This window comes from Natator depressus, chromosome 7, assembly GCF_965152275.1.
Source record: "Natator depressus isolate rNatDep1 chromosome 7, rNatDep2.hap1, whole genome shotgun sequence".
Taxonomy (NCBI): domain Eukaryota; kingdom Metazoa; phylum Chordata; order Testudines; family Cheloniidae; genus Natator; species Natator depressus.
Genome location: NC_134240.1, coordinates 123,945,112 through 123,965,718, shown reverse-complemented (window position 1 = coordinate 123,965,718; position 20,607 = coordinate 123,945,112). Strand labels below are relative to the sequence as shown.

At 57.0% G+C, this 20,607-nt stretch overlaps 1 protein-coding gene across 4 annotated transcripts in view; it reads left to right on the top strand.

Annotated features, from left to right (window-relative positions):
* Nucleotides 1-20,607, top strand: part of DNMBP (dynamin binding protein) — an 84,026-nt gene that overhangs the window by 50,363 nt on the left and 13,056 nt on the right. For all 4 annotated transcript variants that reach the window (XM_074959561.1, XM_074959562.1, XM_074959564.1 and 1 more), the window contains 8 exons: nucleotides 5,881-6,068; nucleotides 11,360-11,459; nucleotides 13,462-13,609; nucleotides 14,191-14,208; nucleotides 14,859-15,058; nucleotides 15,384-15,514; nucleotides 15,875-15,979; nucleotides 16,212-16,340. In XM_074959561.1, coding sequence (XP_074815662.1) covers nucleotides 5,881-6,068; nucleotides 11,360-11,459; nucleotides 13,462-13,609; nucleotides 14,191-14,208; nucleotides 14,859-15,058; nucleotides 15,384-15,514; nucleotides 15,875-15,979; nucleotides 16,212-16,340 — 1,019 coding nt within the window. The remainder of the gene's footprint in view (nucleotides 1-5,880; nucleotides 6,069-11,359; nucleotides 11,460-13,461; nucleotides 13,610-14,190; nucleotides 14,209-14,858; nucleotides 15,059-15,383; nucleotides 15,515-15,874; nucleotides 15,980-16,211; nucleotides 16,341-20,607) is intronic.

Below are 20,607 nucleotides of genomic sequence, written 5' to 3'. Positions count from 1 at the left end.
TTTAGGCTATGACAGCAATTACCCTGAATGTCTGTCACATTGTTGCTGGTTATTCATGTGTCGCTTCTCTGCACATTCCTGAGCAGGACACCTGCTCCTCCTGGATCCCAGAACAACGCATCTGTTATTGGATCCTGGGAAGAGGGGCGGGCTGGGGGGAACAACTGTGGAGCAGCTTCAATGGGATCTATATAGATGTATGTTAGTGAAAGGGGGGGAGCATGGAGCAGTGGTTACTGGGCCCTGGGGAGCTTCTGTTCAGCCCCAAGGGAGCTTTGCAGTAGGGGAATATGTTCCCTAAACAGCCTAATGCCAGCTCTCCTTTGTACTTGGTTGCACAGTCTAGTTAGGATTTGTAGATTCTGCCACAGGGAGTTGCATTCTGGGTGCCTCTGGACTTGGACTTCCCCTCTGTACAGTGGAGACTTTTGCCACTAAGTGCAGAGTCCTGGTGCTAAAGGGAGTCTCTGGGCATTGTGCTCTCAGCTTTGCAGTGGGTCTGAGGAACAGACATGAGCTGGGGACATCCCAGCTGCACCACTAGGAATGCAAGTCCTGGAGGCATCTATTCCTGAATGACAGGGTATGGTCAGAGATTGGCCTCAAGTGGAGATGGTGTGAACTCCAGTTCTGCAAGGGGCTGGCAAGATGCTGTGTGGGATGTACTTGGGCTGCTTAGGTTTCAGAGTAGTACTCATGTTAGTCTGTATCCGCAAAAAGAAAAGGAGGACTTGTGGCACCTTAGAGACTAACAAATTTATTTGAGCGTAAGCTTTTGTGAGCTACAGCTCACTTCATCGGATGTATGCAAAAAGCTTATGCTCAAATAAATTTGTTAGTCTCTAAGGTGCCACAAGTCCTCCTTTTCTTTTTGGGCTGCTTAATGACTCACTGGGCATGGACCCCTCCCCCCGGCTCTGGCTGCTGCAGCTTTCCACCCCAAAATTAGCCACCGTTGTTAGCACTGATTCAGCCCCACTGATGTGAGCACTGAGTGCAAACAGGGCTGCAGGCAGCTGCTAGCATTTTTACCACCATATCATCTAACCCTGCCAGAGCACAGCTTGACGTCAAGGGGGAGCTGATCCTGCCTTAGCAGTGGTGGGAAAGTTGGGGAAGGAAGATGAGCCGAGATAAAGCCTTTGATACCATCCAAAATGAACCTACCGCAGGGTGCAGGCCTGCTTACCAGGGGTTGTCAGGGTGTCTAGTCACCGGAGCAGAGATCCAGCCCAGTGGCATGAGGCTGGAGTGAGTGCGTAGTGCATGCGGACAGAGTGCATTGGAACATTTTTGTCATCGTAGTTTTCTGTTGGAAAATTTTTCATGAAATCATATTGATTTCTATGAAACTTCTTGCCAAATGAAAATTCTGAGTTGTGACTAGTTTTAGTACAGAATCACCTTGTGTTGTAATGTGGGCTTGGCCTGGGCGGTGGGTGGCTCCAGCATTTGGGGAGGCTGGCACGAGCAGCAGAAGCTCCTCTGGTGCCTGGATCATGGCTCTGCCCTGAGGCCCACCTCAGTTTGGCCTCTTCCCCCGAGGCCCTGCCCATGCTCTGCCCATGCTCTGCCCACATTCTGCCCCAAACCCCGCTCCCACTCGGCCTCCCCGCCAGCCGCTCGCCATTGCTCCTCTTCTCCACTGTGGGAGTGAAGGAGAGGAGTGACTTGGCAGGTGGTGGGGTCTTCAGGGGAAGGGGCGGAGCAGGGATGGGAAGGGGGGAAGAGTGGGAGTGGGACCTCGGGGCAGGCGGGGCAACAGCCCAGGCATCTGTACTGTCAAAGGCAGCGGGTTGGCAGCTGTTTGGGGAGGCCTAGCCTCCCCTGGCCTTTAATACCTGCCGCCCATGGGGCTTGGCTTGTTAGAAGGGCCGTAAGCAGCTACAGATGAGGATCATTTCCCTGGTTTTGTTACATATTCAAGCACCTTCTCCCATTCCAAGTGCAAATCCTGCTCCATTCCTGCACTGGTTATTATTTATAATTTATTTGTATTACCATAGTGCCTAGGAGCCCCAGGCATGGCCCAGGACCCCATTGTGCTAGGAGCTGTACAAACACAGAACAAAGCTGTCCCTGTCCCAAAGAGCTTACAGTCTAAGGGCTTTTCTACACTGGCACTTTACAGCACTGCAACTTTGTCGCTCAGGGGTGTGAAAAAACACCCTCCTGAATGCAGCAAGTTTCAGCGCTGTAAAGCCTCAGTGTAGACAATGCACCAGTGCTGGGAGCCACGCTCCTGGGGTTGGTAGCTACGCCCCTCATGGAGGTGGGTTTTTTAGAGCGTTGGGAGAGCTCTCTCCCAGCGCTCTGCCATGACTACACAAGCCATGTTAAAGCGCTGCATTGCCAGTGTAGACTAGCCCTAAGCCTAAGACAGCTGGATCCAGACAGAAGAGGGAGTACAAAGAACTGATTGGGGCAGAGGGGTTTCAGCAGTGGGCAGAAGCTGGAGTGGAGAGGGTCTAGCATGGAATTGGAGGAGAGGAACTCCAGACTTTGTGCCTGTATGTCCCTGAATGTTACTGAGAGACACCATTGGAACTGGTGGGAGACTTTGTAGCTCAGCAGCAATAAAACCCAAGCGATATGGAGTGGGAAACTATGCCCGAAACTCCATCCCATACAGGTTTCAGAGTAGCAGCCGTGTTAGTCTGTATCCGCAAAAAGAACAGGAGGACTTGTGGCACCTTAGAGACTAACAAATTTATTAGAGCATAAGCTTTCCTGGGCTACAGCCCACTTTATCAGATGCGTAGAATGGAACATATAGTAAGAAGATATATATATATATAGACACACACACACACACACACACACACACACAGATAAGTTGGAAGTTGCCATACAAACTGTGAGAGGCTAATTAGTTAAGATGAGCTATTATCAGCAGGAGAAAAAAAAATTTGTAGTGATAATCAAGATGGCCCATTTAGACAGTTGACAAGAAGGTGTGAGGATACTTAGGGAAATAGAGTCAATATGTGTAATGACCCAGCCACTCCCAGTCTCTATTCAAAGCCAAGTTAATGGTATCTAGTTTGCATATTAATTCAAGCTCAGCAGTTTCTCGCTGGAGTCTGTTTTTGAAGCTTTTCTGTTGGAAAATTGCCACCCTTAAATCTTTTACTGAGTGGCCAGAGAGGCTGAAGTGTTCTCCTACCAGTTTTTGAACGTTATGATTCCTGATGTCAGATTTGTGTCCATTTATTCTTTTGCGTAGAGACTGTCCGGTTTGGTCAATGTACATGGCAGAGGGGCATCCCCTACAGTTCCTGCAGGCAGATCCTCTGAGGGGGTAGGAGACTCTGGACAGAGCTTAGAAGTGGGAGAGAAACGGAGCCCAAAGGAGGAAATGCCCCTGAATGAGGGACTCAGTCTGGGGCCCAGGGAAAGGATGGGGATGCAGGCTTTGTGGCTGGCCGGCCTGTGCTGCCCCTTTAAGAGCAGGCGGGAGGGCAAGTGGTGTACTTGAAAGTTGCTGGGACCCCAGAATCTGCATGGATAAAATGTCTCAGAACTTGCCTGAGAATGAGGGGGCTGGACTGCTGAGGAGCATCAGGTGGGACGGAAAATCAGGAAGCAGGCAGCTGCCAAGGAAAGGCACAGACAGGGAGGCAGGAGCCCATCCACATGCTCACCTGCAGACCCTGTACCGCCTGTGTGCGCGTGTGTTCCACCTGATCTACCTGGGTGTGTCTGTTTAGCCACCTAGCCTGCCTGCTCTGTCTGTCCACTCAAGTCAGGGTGCTTTATTGGGGTGACACGCAATTCATATGCTGCCGGCATGTATCAGGACAGATCCCGTGGCTCCATCAGCAGGTCTGGTCTGCCAGGACAAGACTTCACACTCTGTCGGGCTTTGAGCCCTGGCCATTCCTGCTCTGTAGCGCAATGCCATCTGTCCATCTCACCCATGTGCGTGTCTGTCTATCCCACTTTGCCTGTGTGTGTCTGTCTGCATTGTTCTGCCTAGGGGCATGTCTGTCCTGCTGTGCGTGTGTATATGTCCGTCTGTCCTGCTCTGCCGCTGTGTGTCTGTCCTCCTCTCTGAGAGTGTGTATGTGTCTCTCCCGCTCTGTCCATTTGTGTGTGTGTGTGTCCTGCTCTGTGTGTGTGTGTGTGTGTGTGTGTCTGTCTCCCCCGCTCTGCTCGTGTTTGTGCATTCCCTTTGACGCTTAGCAGAGGGAGACACTGGGCAGGGAGCCTGGACCCTGGCTGTGCACTCGGACCCCAAGGATGAGGGCAATGTGAGTGGCTGCATCTGCTCAGGCCCAACCCTCGTCATGGCCAGTCCAGCGTGCACAGACTGAGTCTGGCTTGGCCTGTTATCTTTGGTGTACCAGCAGGGGAACGTTTGGCATCTAGGATCCAGGAGGTTGGTTGTGTGGACTGTGGCACTTCCCTGGAAGCTGATGCCAGAGCCTGCAGACCCCACACAGGGCACTTGGAGGCCATTCCTGGGTGTGGTGTGTGGGCCCCACTCTCTGGAAAGAGCAAAGGGAAAATGATGGAGACAAAATGCCATGCTCTGGGGAGCTTACCTGTCCATGGAGGGCTCTGGTACTCACTCCCAGTTGCCTGGGGCAGGAACTCCAGCTCCAGGCTTTGGCACCTGCCGGCTCCATTGTGGCTGCTGGAGTCATTCTCGGCTATTCAGATGGAAATGCCCTGAGCTGGAGAATAGAGGCCCTGTTCCCACAGCAAGGGGCAGTGCAGGGGAGAGGAGAGCCAGGGGCTCCCGGACATGCCCTGCACCCGAGCAGGTAGGTAGCTCTGCAGTGCTTCCTCTCTGGGATCCCACTGCTGAGCGCTTCCCCAATCCTCATCCCAAAGGGAACAAGGAGGAAAGGGGCCCATCCTCGGTGTGGGAAGGGGAAGCAGGTGGGCTGCCTAGTTCAGCAGGGATCAGTGGAGGGACAGGCTAGGGGGTGGGGGGGGGGAGAAGGACACGTCAGCTCTGCAGGGGTTGTTCCCAGCGTCCCATTCTGCACAAGAAGGGATAACTCAAGTCCCTGCATATTTTCTTCGTGTGTATGCCAGAGTGGGCTTAGTTTTCTCCTCCCCTTTGCCTGGAGCATACAGTTTTAACAGCCAGTGTTTCCTAGCTCATTAGCATTTGCTGTCAGCCCATTTTGAATCCGAACCCCACTCGCAGGGCCTGACCCTCCAGCAGGGCCTGTAAGTGTCTCCAATCTCCCAGTCCGGCCAGACTAGGTGATTGGCCACTGGTCTAGTTGTGTGTTTGAAAGGTGCAGCCCAGGCAGGTCCCTGGGGGTTCAGGAATTAGAATGTTGTGGGGCTGGGAGAGGTCTGTGCAGCAAGGCATGCTCACCTGTTTTGCCTGCTGCCAGAGTCAGCAGGGAAGTGATTAATACTGGCACCATATTCCAAGGTGGCCTTCAGCATTTCCCCGTCCTCCTCAGGCTGAAGTGAATAGACTCCTGGCAGCAGCCTCCCTTTGGAGGTGAGCTGGGGGCTGTGATTGTCTGTGTCCGCGCAGCACCAGTCGAATGAGGCCCTAGCGGTCTCCTGCAATACAAATAATCGTAATGTGAGAGCGGGAGCACTCCGGGCAGCCGGTGGGGTCAGACCTGGAGCCCTCAGGATTCCTGGAGTCGTGGCAGGACATGCCAGCACGCCAGGGTCTGTCCTCAACAGGCTGGAACCTGAGGGCAGGGCATTCCTGCTGGCCAAGATCCTCGCCATTCAGGGTGGTTCAGCTGCCCTGGGGCTTGGGGAGATTTCTGCCCTTGGCGGGGTCCAGGCAATGCATGTGCCTTGTTGATGTCACAGACCCATGGAGGATGCAGGCATCAAAGGGGGCCTGGCCATCTGCTGTCAGTCCCTGGAGCTGACCGTGCCTGTTTCTTTCAGAAATGACCCTCCTTTCCTCTCAGACTGTGTCCCTGGAGGCAGCATCTGGTGCAGCTGCCACTGAGAAGCAAAGGATGCTGGAGAAGAGGTCGAAGGTCATTGAGGAACTTCTTCAGACAGAACGGGATTATCTCCGAGACCTGGAGATGTGTGTGGAGCAGATCATGGTGCCTCTGCAGCAGGCGCAGGTGGGGAGCCTATGGCAGGAGGCGATGGGACGAGAACAGCCAGACAGGATCAGATCCGGGGTCCACTGAGTCCCGTTCCTGTCTCTGACAGCGGCCCCGGCTGGCTGGTTCAGTCCCCCTAGACTCCCCGAGTGGCAGCTGTGGAATCTCTTGCTCCTGGTGGGATGTTTCGCTCTAACTTGTGTCACTTAGTGTTTGGTTTGATTTTTATTGTGGCTTATGTGACTCGGACCATTATCATTCTCCATAGAAATGTCCAATCCTCTTCTGAATCTTGCCAAATTCTTGGCTCAGTCTTGTGGCAGTTTTCAGAGTAGCAGCCGTGTTAGTCTGTATTCGCAAAAAGAAAAGGAGGACTTGTGGCACCTTAGAGACTAACCAATTTGAGCATAAGATTTCGTGGGCTACAGCTCACTTCATCGGATGTGAGTTCCACAGATTAATTATCAGTGGGGTAAAAACTTATCTCCTTTGATCTGTTTTAACTTTGGTGGCATGAGAGATGGTCGTGGTTAGTGGAGCTGGACTACAGCCTGCGGGAGGATGGGGGTGTGAGGCAGAGGTTGCTGTGGGGGAGATGGGGGGCGCGAGGCAGAGGTTGCTGTGCGGGGGATGGGGGGTGCGAGGCGGAGGTTACTGTGGGTGTATGGTGGGTGCGAGGCAGAGGTTGCTGTGGGGGGCGTGGAGGGTGCGAGGCAGAGGTTGCCGCGGGCGGATGGGGGGTGCGAGGCAGAGGTTGCCGTGGGTGGGGTGGAGGGCGCGAGGCAGAGGTTGCCGTGGGCGGGGTGGAGGGCGCGAGGCAGAGGTTGCCGTGGGCGGGGTGGAGGGCGCGAGGCAGAGGCAGCTGTGGGCGGGGTGGGGGGCGCGAGGCAGAGGCTGCCGCGGGCGGATGGGGGGCGCGAGGCAGAGGTTGCTATGGGGGGTGCGAGGCGGAGGTTACTGTGGGTGTATGGTGGGTGTGAGGCAGAGGTTGCTGTGGGGGGCGTGGAGGGTGCGAGGCAGAGGTTGCCGCGGGTGGATGGGGGGCGCGAGGCAGAGGTTGCCGCGGGCGGGGTGGAGGGGGCGAGGCAGAGGTTGCCGTGGGCGGATGGGGGGCGCGAGGCAGAGGTTGCCGTGGGCGGATGGGGGGCGCGAGGCAGAGGTTGCCGTGGGCGGGGTGGAGGGCGCGAGGCAGAGGCTGCCGTGGGCGGGGTGGAGGGCGCGAGGCAGAGGCTGCCGTGGGCGGATGGGGGGTGCGAGGCAGAGGCTGCCGTGGGCGGATGGGGGGTGCGAGGCAGAGGTTGCTGTGGGGGGGATGGGGGGCGCGAGGCGGAGGCTGCTGTGGGCGGATGGGGGGTGCGAGGCAGAGGTTGCTATGGGGGGGACGGAGGGCGCGAGGCAGAGGTTGCTGTGGGGGGCACGAAGGGTGCGAGGCAGAGGTTGCTGTGGGGGGCACGGAGGGTGCGAGGCAGAGGTTGCTGTGGGGGGGATGGAGGATGCGAGGCAGAGGTTGCTGTGGGGGGCACGGAGGGTGCGAGGCAGAGGTTGCTGTGGGGGGCACGGAGGGTGCGAGGCAGAGGTTGCTGTGGGGGAGATGGGGGGCGCGAGGCAGAGGTTGCTGTGGGGGACGGGGGCGCGAGGCAGAGGTTGCTGTGGGGGGGATGGGGGGTGCGAGGCAGAGGTTGCTGTGGGGGACGGGGGCGCGAGGCAGAGGTTGCTGTGGGCAGATGCGGGGTGCGAGGCAGAGGTTGCTGTGGGGGGGATGCGTGGTGCGAGGCAGAGGTTGCTGTGGGGCGGATGGGGGGTGCGAGGCAGAGGTTGCTATGGGGGGTGCGAGGCAGAGGTTGCTATGGAGGGCGCGAGGCAGAGGCTGCCGCGGGCGGATGGGGGGCGCGAGGCAGAGGCTGCCGCGGGCGGATGGGGGGCGCGAGGCAGAGGCTGCCGTGGGCGGATGGGGGTGCGAGGCAGAGGCTGCCGTGGGCGGATGGGGGGTGCGAGGCAGAGGTTGCTGTGGGGGGGATGGGGGGCGCGAGGCAGAGGCTGCTGTGGGCGGATGGGGGGTGCGAGGCAGAAGTTGCTATGGGGGGTGCGAGGCAGAGGTTGCTGTGGGGGGGACGGAGGGCGCGAGGCAGAGGTTGCTGTGGGGGGCACGGAGGGCGCGAGGCAGAGGTTGCTGTGGGGGGCACGGAGGGTGCGAGGCAGAGGTTGCTGTGGGGGGTGGAGGGTGCGAGGCAGAGGTTGCTGTGGGGGAGATGGGGGGCGCGAGGCAGAGGTTGCTGTGGGGGGGATGGGGGGTGCGAGGCAGGTTGCTGTGGGGGACGGGGGCGCGAGGCAGAGGTTGCTGTGGGCAGATGCGGGGTGCGAGGCAGAGGTTGCTGTGGGGGGGATGCGGGGTGCGAGGCAGAGGTTGCTGTGGGGCGGATGGGGGGCGCGAGGCAGTGGTTGCCGCGGGCGGATGGGGGGCGTGAGGCAGAGGTTGCCGCGGGCGGATGGGGGGCGTGAGGCAGAGGCTGCCGCGGGCGGGGTGGAGGGCGCGAGGCAGAGGCTGCCGCGGGCGGGGTGGAGGGCGCGAGGCAGAGGCTGCCGCGGGCGGATGGGGGGCGCGAGGCAGAGGCTGCCGCGGGCGGGGTGGAGGGGGCGAGGCAGAGGTTGCCGTGGGCGGATGGGGGGCGCGAGGCAGAGGCTGCCGTGGGCGGATGGGGGGCGCGAGGCAGAGGTTGCTGTGGGGGGGATGGGGGGCGCGAGACAGAGGCTGCTGTGGGCGGATGGGGGGGGCGAGGCAGAGGTTGCTATGGGGGGTGCGAGGCAGAGGTTGCTGTGGGGGGCACGGAGGGCGCGAGGCAGAGGTTGCTGTGGGGGGGATGGAGGGTGCGAGGCAGAGGTTGCTGTGGGGGCCGTGGAGGGTGCGAGGCAGAGGTTGCTGTGGGGGGCACGGAGGGCGCGAGGCAGAGGTTGCTGTGGGGGGCACGGAGGGTGCGAGGCAGAGGTTGCTGTGGGGGGGGTGGAGGGTGCGAGGCAGAGGTTGCTGTGGGGGGCACGGAGGGTGCGAGGCAGAGGTTGCTGTGGGGGGGACGGGGGCGCGAGGCAGAGGTTGCTGTGGGGGACGGGGGCGCGAGGCAGAGGTTGCTGTGGGCAGATGCGGGGTGCGAGGCAGAGGTTGCTGTGGGGGGGATGCGGGGTGCGAGGCAGAGGTTGCCGTGGGCGGGGTGGAGGGTGCGAGGCAGAGGTTGCCGCGGGCGGATGGGGGGCGCGAGGCAGAGGTTGCCGCGGGCGGATGGAGGGTGCGAGGCAGAGGTTGCCGCGGGCGGATGGGGGGTGCGAGGCAGAGGTTGCCGCGGGCGGGGTGGAGGGCGCGAGGCAGAGGTTGCCGTGGGCGGATGGGGGGCGCGAGGCAGAGGTTGCCGCGGGCGGATGGGGGGCGCGAGGCAGAGGTTGCCGTGGGCGGATGGGGGGCGCGAGGCAGAGGCTGCCGTGGGCGGATGGGGGGTGCGAGGCAGAGGTTGCTGTGGGGGGGATGGGGGGCGCGAGGCAGAGGCTGCTGTGGGCGGATGGGGGGTGCGAGGCAGAGGTTGCTGTGGGGGGCACGGAGGGCGCGAGGCAGAGGTTGCCGTGGAGGGCGCGAGGCAGAGGTTGCCGCGGGCGGGGTGGAGGGCGCGAGGCAGAGGTTGCCGCGGGCGGGGTGGAGGGCACGAGGCAGAGGTTGCCGTGGGCGGATGGGGGGCGCGAGGCAGAGGCTGCCGTGGGCGGATGGGGGGCGCGAGGCAGAGGCTGCTGTGGGCGGATGGGGGGTGCGAGGCAGAGGTTGCTGTGGGGGGCACGGAGGGTGTGAGGCAGAGGTTGCTGTGGGCAGGGTGGAGGGTGTGAGGCAGAGGTTGCTGTGGGCGGATGGGGGGTGTGAGGCAGAGGTTGCTGTGGGCGGATGGGGGGTGCGAGGCAGAGGTTGCCGTGGGGGGCGTGGAGGGTGCGAGGCAGAGGTTGCTGTGGGGGGCGCGAGGCAGAGGTTGCTGTGGGCGGATGGGGGGTGCGAGGCAGAGGTTGCCGTGGGGGGTGCGAGGCAGAGGTTGCCGTGGGGGGCGTGGGGGGTGCGAGGCAGAGGTTGCCGTGGGGGGGGATGGAGGGTGCGAGGCAGAGGTTGCCGTGGGGGGGGATGGAGGGTGCGAGGCAGAGGTTGCCGTGGGGGGGGATGGAGGGTGCGAGGCAGAGGTTGCCGTGGGGGGGATGGAGGGTGCGAGGCAGAGGTTGCCGTGGGGGGCGTGGAGGGTGCGAGGCAGAGGTTGCTGTGGGGGGCGCGAGGCAGAGGTTGCTGTGGGCGGATGGGGGGTGCGAGGCAGAGGTTGCCGTGGGGGGCGTGGAGGGTGCGAGGCAGAGGTTGCTGTGGGGGGCGCGAGGCAGAGGTTGCTGTGGGCGGATGGGGGGTGCGAGGCAGAGGTTGCCGTGGGGGGTGCGAGGCAGAGGTTGCCGTGGGGGGCGTGGAGGGTGCGAGGCAGAGGTTGCTGTGGGGGGCGCGAGGCAGAGGTTGCTGTGGGCGGATGGGGGGTGCGAGGCAGAGGTTGCCGTGGGGGGTGCGAGGCAGAGGTTGCCGTGGGGGGCGTGGGGGGTGCGAGGCAGAGGTTGCCGTGGGGGGGGGTGGGGGGTGCGAGGCAGAGGTTGCCGTGGGGGGGGATGGGGGGTGCGAGGCAGAGGTTGCCGTGGGGGGGGATGGAGGGTGCGAGGCAGAGGTTGCCGTGGGGGGGGTGGAGGGTGCGAGGCAGAGGTTGCTGTGGGGGCCGTAGAGGGTGCGAGGCAGAGGTTGCTGTGGGGTGGATGGGGGGTGCGAGGCAGAGGTTGCTGTGGGGGGCATGGAGGGTACGAGGCAGAGGTTGCTGTGGGGGGGAAGGGGGTGCGAGGCAGAGGTTGCTGTGGGCGGATGGGGGGTGCGAGGCAGAGGTTGCTGTGGGCAGGGTGGAGGGTGCGAGGCAGAGGTTGCTGTGGGGGGGATGGAGGGTGCGAGGCAGAGGTTGCTGTGGGGGCCGTAGAGGGTGCGAGGCAGAGGTTGCTATGGGGGGTGCGAGGCAGAGGTTGCTGTGGGGGGCGTGGAGGGTACGAGGCAGAGGTTGCTGTGGGGGGGAAGGGGGTGCGAGGCAGAGGTTGCTGTGGGCGGATGGGGGGTGCGAGGCAGAGGTTGCTGTGGGCAGGGTGGAGGGTGCGAGGCAGAGTTTGCTGGTGGGGGGCATGGAGTGCTGTGGTGGGGTTGCGGGGGGCATGGGTGAGGTCACTGCAGGGCCTGCCCTTGAGTTATTCTCCCACCTGGATGCCTCTCCCCATCTTTGCAGGTGCAGAGTGTGGACTTCGAGGGGCTCTTTGGAAATATTCAGATGGTGATTAGCTTCTCCAAGCAGCTGCTGGGCGCCCTGGAGGCTGGGGATGCTGTTGGTATGGATTCTGTTATTACTTCTCCCAAGCCAGGCGAGGGCCTGGGACCCTTTGGGGTGGGGGCGGGGGAGAGGGGGAGCTGTTTCAGGGGGAAGGGGCGGTCTCAGCTCATCTGCTGCCTCACCGCCTTGGGCCAGGCCAGCCTCGGGCCCTGCCGCTTGTTCTCCAGGGCTTTGTCCCATGCTCAATGACTCCAGTAAGGAGGCTTCCCCGGGAAATCGTTCCATGTCTGCTGGGTCTGTGCGCTGGGACATTCAGATCCCTCCAGCCCCCAGGAGGCTCACTGTGTCCTGGGTCTCACTGGAAATGCCCTGGCGCACCTCAGGATGTTCCCACTCTATTCCCTTCCTCTCTCTTGTGACCCTCCCCCTCTCCGTGGCTGCCCAGCTCACTCTGCCCCAGTGCTCTCCTCCACTCATGCCAAGGGTGCAGCTCCCCAGACTCTGTCTTGCTCCCCTCCGTGGGCTCGGCTGGCCAGGGATCATGCCGTTGGGGGTCTCTGGCATTAGGCTCCTTTGATTTTTTTTTCCAGGTTTTTCTTGACTAGGATAAAAGGTATTTTGAGGTATTAGTGAGCATGTTCTAACTAGTTTGAAGTCCCCTTGGTAGCAGCTCACCCAAAAGCACGTGCTAATGGGCAACTTGCCTCATGAGAGCACCCACAGGGATACCTCCTACCACCCCCTTTCTGTCCTCGTCATGGCAAACCCTCAAGGCTGCTCAGTTTCTCACCACTCCCCCTCCCGCCATGCACAGTGGGCACCTCAGGGGCACAATTCCCTCCTGGGCTTTGTGCATCCCAATGGTTGACTGCCCTGGAACATGCCTCGGGGTTATTCTCCGCCCCAGAGGCGGCTTCTCTGCTCCTAGTGACCCTTTGCTCCTTCTGTCTCCTGCCGGAGCTGGGCTCTCTGCTCTCTCCTTTGAACTCCCAGGAACTCAGCTCTTTTTGGTTTGCTGCATCCCACCTGTGACAAACGAGTTGCCCTGGGGTTGGAGAGAGGGGCAGGATGGTGGGGGTGGGAGTATGAGGGTCCTGTGGAGCCTAGAGCAGTTGGGAGGAGGAAGTGCCCAGTGAGGTGCTGACATCTGCTGGGGACTCAGCTGGTAAATGCCAGAGGGATTAGGGGGACCTCCAGAGGGATAGAAGTACTGTACGTTGGTAGTGCAGTCAGCACAGTGGCATGCAAAGCTCAGCTTGAGTACGTGTCCATTAATGTGTGTGCAAAGACAGTCTGAACTGCCCTGGACTCTGTGGGTTTCTGAACATGCCAGACCCTCTGAGGAGAGATGCAGGAGTCAGAGCTATGATCTCGTCGTGCTATTGTCCTCTGTCTCCACTGTGCCATGAGCCAGCCTCAAACCTGCTTCTTCGTCCGTGCTGACTCCCTGGCCTCCCCATTTGTGTGTGAAAACCCTGTCCACATCCATAAAGCCAGTGTCTTTTCCTCCTTGGGTCCATCCTTTGCTGTGCTGTGATACCCGCAGAGCACAGCCAGGGATAATAGCCAGGAGGGTGGGGAGATGAGACTGCTGCCCACTATGCAAAGTGAACTGGTCTTACTGTTCACCTTGTCTTCCTGCCCACCCCCATGTGTTTGCTTCTGCCTCTGTTGTGTCTTGTTGTAACTCAGGCTGTGGGCTTCGGGGCAGGGACTGTATTTTTGTTCCTGGCACAAGGGGGCCACAGTTGTAGCAGGGCCTTCGGGCACTGCCCTAATACATGTAATAAGTAATGAGTTGGCATGGGGCGCTTGGTGCCAGCAGCTGCACAGGGACGGCAGCGGGCGGAAAAGCAGGAGGATATACAGGTGCATTAAGAATGATTGGAAAGTAACCTGGGTGCTCTGATATTGCCGTCCCCTCAAGCAACATGTGTGCAGGCGGAGTGGAGAGCTCTGGGCATCTCGCCAGGACAGAAATAGAGATTGTAAAGGCACTAGTGTTGTGCAGAGCTCAGGGTGGGCAGGAGTCACTGAGCAGCCTTCATCATTCTCCGCAGGGCCAGCATTCCTGGCGCACCAGGCAGGGCTGGAAGAGGTGTACAAAGTGTATTGCCAGAACCATGATGAGGCTATTGCACTGCTGGAGGCCTACGAGAAGGACGAGAGGATCCAGAAACACCTGCTTGACTCCCTGGAGAACCTCAGGTGATTACCTTCCCCACTCCGCATTCTGGCCAGGAGTCTGGGCCGCCTCCTTCCCCTTTCTGCCCCTCATCCTGAGCATGCTGAGACAGGAGCCTGCCTTCCTGCCCCTTTTGCAGACTCTCTCTTTACCCCTACAAGAATACACGGGACTGTCTTGGTGCCCAGGTCCCTTTGGTCTCTGAGGCCTTAGCAGAAGAGAAGAGACAACGGTAGAAAAGGCCCCCTGGCCTGAATGCTTCATCTCCCGCTCCCACCCCAGGCAGGATACCTGCAGGGTCCCTCCAGTCACACAGGGTTACAGAGAGCAGCACATCTCTGGGGCGAGGATTCCTGAGTCTTCGGTCCTGTTGGGTCAGTGGCATGACGGCGCTGGCTTCCTTGCCTGGCTGACGTTCTCAGCTGTCTGCTCAGGGTCACAAAAGGCTAACCCCCTGAAGCCAGCAGCGTCAGTCTCTGGGCTCTGGAACAGAGCAGGCAGCTGCTTCCCAGTGTCACTGCAGGGCAGAGGTGCTGGCTGCTGGAGCCTGCACCTGATTAACCAGCTTCCTTTCCTTGCTTTTCCACCCTCTGCGGCCCTGCAGGAGCCTGTACAGTGAGTGGTAAGTGCCTCCTTCCCATTACTCACTGCATGCCTGTCAGTCTGTCTCAGCCCTGCCACCCATCCCCACAACTAACATCCTCCTTCCCTGGGCTGTGTGCGTGCCTGCAGAAACGTAATGGTGCTGCATGGAGCCTGTGAATGCAGAAGCCTGGGGCTGGGTTTGGTGGGTCTGTGGCTGGGCTGGGCAGAGGAGGGAGGCGTAAAGGGTGTCTGTGCAGGAGTGTGGCAGAGCAATGGAGAGGCCATGGGGCCAAGGTATGTCCAGTGTAGACAGTTCATATAGAATCAGTCTGTGTAGAGTTTAGGTTAGGATCTGTGCTCTGGGGCGCACAGCCAGGATAGTGGGATGGAGGGTGCGAGGCTGATGGGTTGGTGAGATTGTGGGGTCAGGATTGATGACAGCCAGGATTGTGGTAAAAGGAAGGGGCTGGTGGTGCACTGGGCCCGAGCAGTTTGAGGCTGATGTGGATTGCAGGGTGAGAGTTTGCGGCAGGTTTGAGATGGGTGACCCCTGGGTTGTTAGGAGCTTGGTGAATCTGGGGGTTGAGGCTGGGAAGCTGTGAGGATGGAAGGGTGCAAAACAGGGTAGGCCCTGTTCTGTGGGGCTGGATTGGAGTTTGATGCATGTCTTTCCTCCTGACTACCAAGGGGCTGCACAAACTACATCAACCTGGGCTCCTTCCTCATCAAGCCTGTGCAGAGGGTGATGCGATACCCACTGCTGCTGATGGAGCTGCTGAGCGCCACACCCGAGTCACACCCTGACAAGGCACCACTCACTGCTGCAGTCCTTGCAGTCAAAGAGATCAATGTCAACATCAACGAGTACAAACGTCGCAAGGACCTGGGTGAGCCAGCCTCGCAGAGCCGGGCTGGGAGGCACCCCCTGAGCAGCTGGGCACGGGAACGGGGAGATGCAACAGCTGGACTGGGAAGGCAGCTGCGGAGAGGATGTGGCAGCTGGGTGTGGGGGACATGGTGCCAGGGCTGCGGTGGAGATGTGACAGCAGGGCTGTGGGGTGGCAGTGGTGATGCGGTGGGCGGGGGGATGGAGATGCAGCGGCTGGAGGGGAAGAGGGAGGTATCTGGGGATATGCAGCATCAGGGGTAGGTGATGAGATTGCAGGGCTGTTCCCGGTGTGGAGCTTTGACTACTGCTCCTCCCTCTCCTAGTGCTGAAGTACCGAAAAGGGGATGAGGACAGCCTCATGGAGAAAATCTCCAAGCTCAACTTCCACTCCATCATCAAGAAATCCAACCGTGTCAGCAGCCACCTCAAGCACCTCACAGGCTTTGCCCCCCAGGTAATCTACACGCACAGCTGGAGCCCACTTCAGGCAGTGGGAGCAGGAGGGAGGGGGTTGGTACCCCTCTGGCCTTCCCCTTCCAATTATGCTCATCATGCGGCTCTGCCTGGTGATCCAGAGCTCAGCACAGATGGTGCGGGGAGTGGTCATTGGGAGCCAGGGGTCAATTCCTCTGGCCTCTCTCCCCTCTGGGTAAGTGTATGTTGGGGTGTCAGTGTCCCTCAGTCTCTCTTCCCTTGGAGGGAGGCATTGCCCATGGCCTGTCTCTGCTCTGGGAGCAAAGGGCCACCTGCAGTTCCCATTGGGTAGGACACTGTAGTGCTGTATTTGACCCCTTTGAGCCACTCTCCAACACAGCTGAAGGATGAGGCCTTTGAGGAGACAGAGAAGAATTTCCGGTTGCAGGAGCGACTGATCAAATCCTTCATCCGAGACCTTTCCCTCTACCTGCAGCATATCTGGGTGAGTCCATGCTCAACTGGGGCTGCCCTCGCTAGTCAGCCTGGTGGGGTCAGTGATTCCCTTCTCCTAGAGGAGGGTTCAAGCTCCGGCAGGTCCCATTCTCTGGCGTGAGAGTGGAAGGGGAGGAAAGGGACCCTGTTCTCTGGGTCCCTGGCTGTGTGGGAGGGGTTCTGCACAGCCCTCAGCAGCGGGTGATCATTGCACTGACTGCTGTTTGTGTCCCTCACCCCAGGAGTCGGACTGTGTGAAGGTGCTGGCAGCTGTGAGCATGTGGGACTTGTGCATGCGGCAGGGCAGTGGGGATCTGGAGCAGTTCCAGAAAGTGCATCAACTCATCAGCGACCAGCTCTTCTCCAGCTTTGTGAGTGAGCCTCCTCCCCTTGTGTCCTCTCTCCTCTCTGCTGACCCGCTGTCTCTGCATGGGCGGGGGCAGTAGGGCCCTTGGAATGAGTGTGGGCGGGTAACGCAGCCCCGTCACATGTTCCGGAATACGTGCTCAGTCTGACTACGAACGTTTGTATGTATTTACACTCCGGGTAATGCCAGCTGGGCGGTTGGACCGTGCTGTTTTGAGCTGGGGAAGGCTGTGAAGCTTGGTGTTAGGCTTGGTTTTTTGGGCTATTCTCTGACAAAACACATAATTGACATAGAGTTACGATAAGGGAGGAGGATTTAGGGTGAAACATGGGGTGTTAATGCGAGGGGAGGATTATGGGTGAAATACAGCAGAATAGAGTGAGGGGATGAAGAGGGAATGACACAGGGTTGATGGGGATGCTGATTTATGAAACATGGGGGTTTAGCAGTGGCCAGATTACGGTGAGACAGAATGACGGTTAGCAGGTAAAATTGAGGGTGAGAGTCGAAGGGGTCATTAGGAATGAATTGGGATGATACTTGAGGTGATGTGGGGATCAGGGATACGTACAGGGTGTGACTCACAGGAAGGTTTAGGGTGAAACGAGCGATGTGATGAGAGGCGAAGATTAGTGAGAGAAGGCACGGGTAAGTCGGGGGATGACTGAGAGGGATTCTTGGAGTGGTCAGTGAGTGTGATATAGGGTGGTGACTAGAACGGATGATTTACTAATAAAATGGGTATTACTAGAGGGAAGATTTAGGGTGAATCATGGGGTGGCCACAGGAGATGTAGAGTGAAACGAGGATTGACTAGAAGGGAGGACTTAGCTTGAGACACAGTGTTGGGGACTAGGAAGGAAAGTTTCATGTCAGATATGGAGGCAACGAGGTCTGATGTTAATAGAGACTAACCAAGGGTTTTAATTAGGTTTGTGCTCTGCCTCCTTGGAGCTGGCAATGGCCACTGGGAATTATCTGCATGTACTGCTGCTGTGTTCCCTAAGTTAGGTGTAGCTGCATTGAATGGTAGTGGGATTAGTGGGAGCAGTTTGGAAGAGCTGTGATTGTGATAGGAGGTGATCTGAGGGGCTGTACTGTACCCCGGGGGGTGAGCCCCTGTCCCTGACCCCCGTGTATCTGATCATGGGGAAAAGTGTACCTTGAGAGATCCAGTCAGCCTCACTTCAGTGCAGCGCTGTGTAGGCTGTGTCAGTGGCTGGATACAGGGTTGGTCTTGCTGGATGTGTGCTCTGCATTTAATGAAGGGTAAGGGAACATACTGTGTTAGATGGCATTGTACATATAGGGGCTAGTGGGTTGTGAAAGGTGTTGAGGAGGTTGCAAAGTTTAGCAGATGTGGTGTTCTGTCTAGGGAGTAGGTTAAATGTTTGAATGTATGGCAGGGGTAGGTAGCTCTTGTTCAGTACAGCGCAAAGGTAGACTGAGAGTATGTGTCACATGCATATTGGGGCTTTGCTCAAAGAGCGCAGAGTTACGGTTATGTGGGCATGTATCTTAACTCTGTATTTCCTGGTTTCCAGAAGTTTGAGTTTTCTATTCCACTAGTATCTCTGGAGCAGTGGTTCTCAACCTGTTGTCAATGGACTATGTCTAAGGGGTCCGTGAAAGATTTTGACTGAAAACTGACTGAACAGAATTCAACTATAGATACAGACAATCGATTTCCAAAGGGGTCTGCACCTCCATTCAAAACTTTTTAGTGGTCCACAGATGAAAAAATGTTGAGAACCACTGCTCTGGAGGACATTAAACAGCAGCTACTAAAGTTAAGACGTTTTTAAATCAGCAGGTCCACACAACTTGCACCCATTGCATCTGGACTGTTGATGTTGGTTTTCAATAAGTCTTGGAACACTAGGGAAGTTAAAGAAGACTGAAAGAAAGCTATTGTTGTGCCAGTATTTAAAAAGGGCAACCAGCATGACCTGGGTAATTATGGGTCTGTCAGCCTAACATTGATCCTGGACAAGATAATGGAGCAGCTGGTACTGGACTTAATTAATAAAGAATTAAAGGAGGGTGATGTAATTAATGCTAATCAACATGAGGTTCTGGAAAATAGATCCTGTTAAACTAACTTGATAACTATTTTTGAGGAGATTACAAGTTTGGTTGATACAGGCAATAGTGTTGACGTAATAAACTTAGACTTCTGTAAGGCGTTTGACTTGGTGCCGCATGACAGTTTGATTAAAAACGTCCTAGAATGCTATAAGATTAACCTGGCACACACTAAATGAATTAAAAGCTGGCTAACTAATAGGTCTCAAAACTATAACTGTAAATGGGCAATTGCCATTGAGCAGGTATGTTTCTAGTGATCTAGCCAGGATCGGGTTTTGGCCTTATACGATGTAACATTTTTATCAATGACCTGAAAGAAAACATAAAATCATCACTGATAAAGTTTGCAGATGACACAACATTTGGGGGAGTGGCAAATAATGAAGAGGACGGGTCTCCAATACAGAGTGATTGAGATAGCTTGGTAAAGTGGGCAGAAGCAAACAATATGTGTCTTTTATATGGCTAAATCTAAATGTATACATCTAGGAACAAAAAAATGTAGGGCTGGGTACAGGATGGGGGACTGTATCCAGGGAAACTCTGAAAAAGATTTTGGGTGATGGTGGTGGATAATCAGCTGACCTGAGCTCCCAGTGCAACCCTGGGGCCAAAAGAGCTAATGCAATCCTGGGATGCATAGACAGGGGAATCTTGGGTAAGAGTAGAGAGGTTACTTTACCTCTGCATTTGGCAATGGTGTGACCGCTGCTGAATACTGTGTCCATTTCTGGTGTCCACAATTCAAGAAGGATGCTAATGAATTGGAGAGGGTTCTGCGAAGAGCTACTAGAATGATTAAAGGATTAGAAAACCTGCCTTACAGTGAGACTCAGGGAGCTGAATCTATGTAGCTTAGCAAAGAGAGGATTATGGGGTGACTTGATTACAGTCTATAAGTATCTACATGGGGAACACATATTTTATAATCAGCTCTTCAGTTTAGAAAGTTCTAACATGATGCAAGGGCTGGCAGTTGAAGCTCCACAAATTCAGGTTGGAAATAAGGCTTACGTTTTTTACAGTGAGGGGTAATTAACCTACGGAACAATTTACTGCTGATAAAAAGACTCTGTATCCCCCCAAGGATATGAAATTTCTTTTCTCCCTCCTTCCGCCTAAGTCCATCCTGATTGATGCAGTGAATTCCCGTGGCTGCCAACATCATTCCAAATCCACCCCTTGTGATAGGGATTGGAAGCGCCTTCACCACTTTAGAAGGAAGGCCTGCTCTTCTGCTGTTCTGTAGTTCAGAATTTCAAATTACCAGGCCATAATGGCGAAGTACAACTATATGAACTATGCCAAATTCAGCACCTTTATTGACCATCTCCCAGAATGCAAACGGGAACAATTCTGGGCCATTATCAGCCCAGGGCAGTTAGTGGCCAAAACAATACTCCAGACAGCACTTGATGCGGCTGATACAGCGGCCTGTTCCATCTCAAAGGTGGTTGTGATGCAGTCAGCTTTGTGGTTGCATCTTTTGGGTTTCCTGAAGGAGGTTCAGACAACTGTTGAAGGCCTCCCCTTCGAAAGCTCTAAGTTGTTTGCTGAGAAGACTGATGCGTCCCTCCACACACTTAAGGACTCCAGAGCCTCACGTTGGTCACTGGGAAAAATTTAGTCCTCAGTCTTCTCACAAACTGGAGTTCCCACCACAACTCTATTACAAACCAGAGTAAAAGGTCCAAATTTCAGAGGCACAAACTCTCAGGTTCTCAATCCTCAGCACCGCAATCTTTGACCTCAAAACATCAGTTTTGACGCCTTGGTCAAGACCTCGAGAGACCACTCGCTTAGACACCAGCTGCCACTTTCCAACTCCTCGCATCCCTTTGGATGCTGCCTTGCTGTGTTCCATCCCAACTGGGAACAGATAATGTCTGACAGATGGGTTTTGGAAATTATCTCCCATGGGTATTCAATCCACTTCACCTCCCTCCCCCACCCCCTTTCCCTGTCCCTCTTCAGGGACCCTTCTCACGCGAGAGAATTACAACAGGAGATAGATCACCTCCTCTGCCTAGGAGCCATAGAACCCGTCCCAATCCATCTCCAAGGCAAAGGGTTTTACTTTTGATATTTTCTGATTCTCAAGAAAAAGGGAGGTTGGAGACCCACACTGGATCTCAGAGCACTGAACAGATACATCAAGGCTCAAAAATTCAAGTTGGTCACAC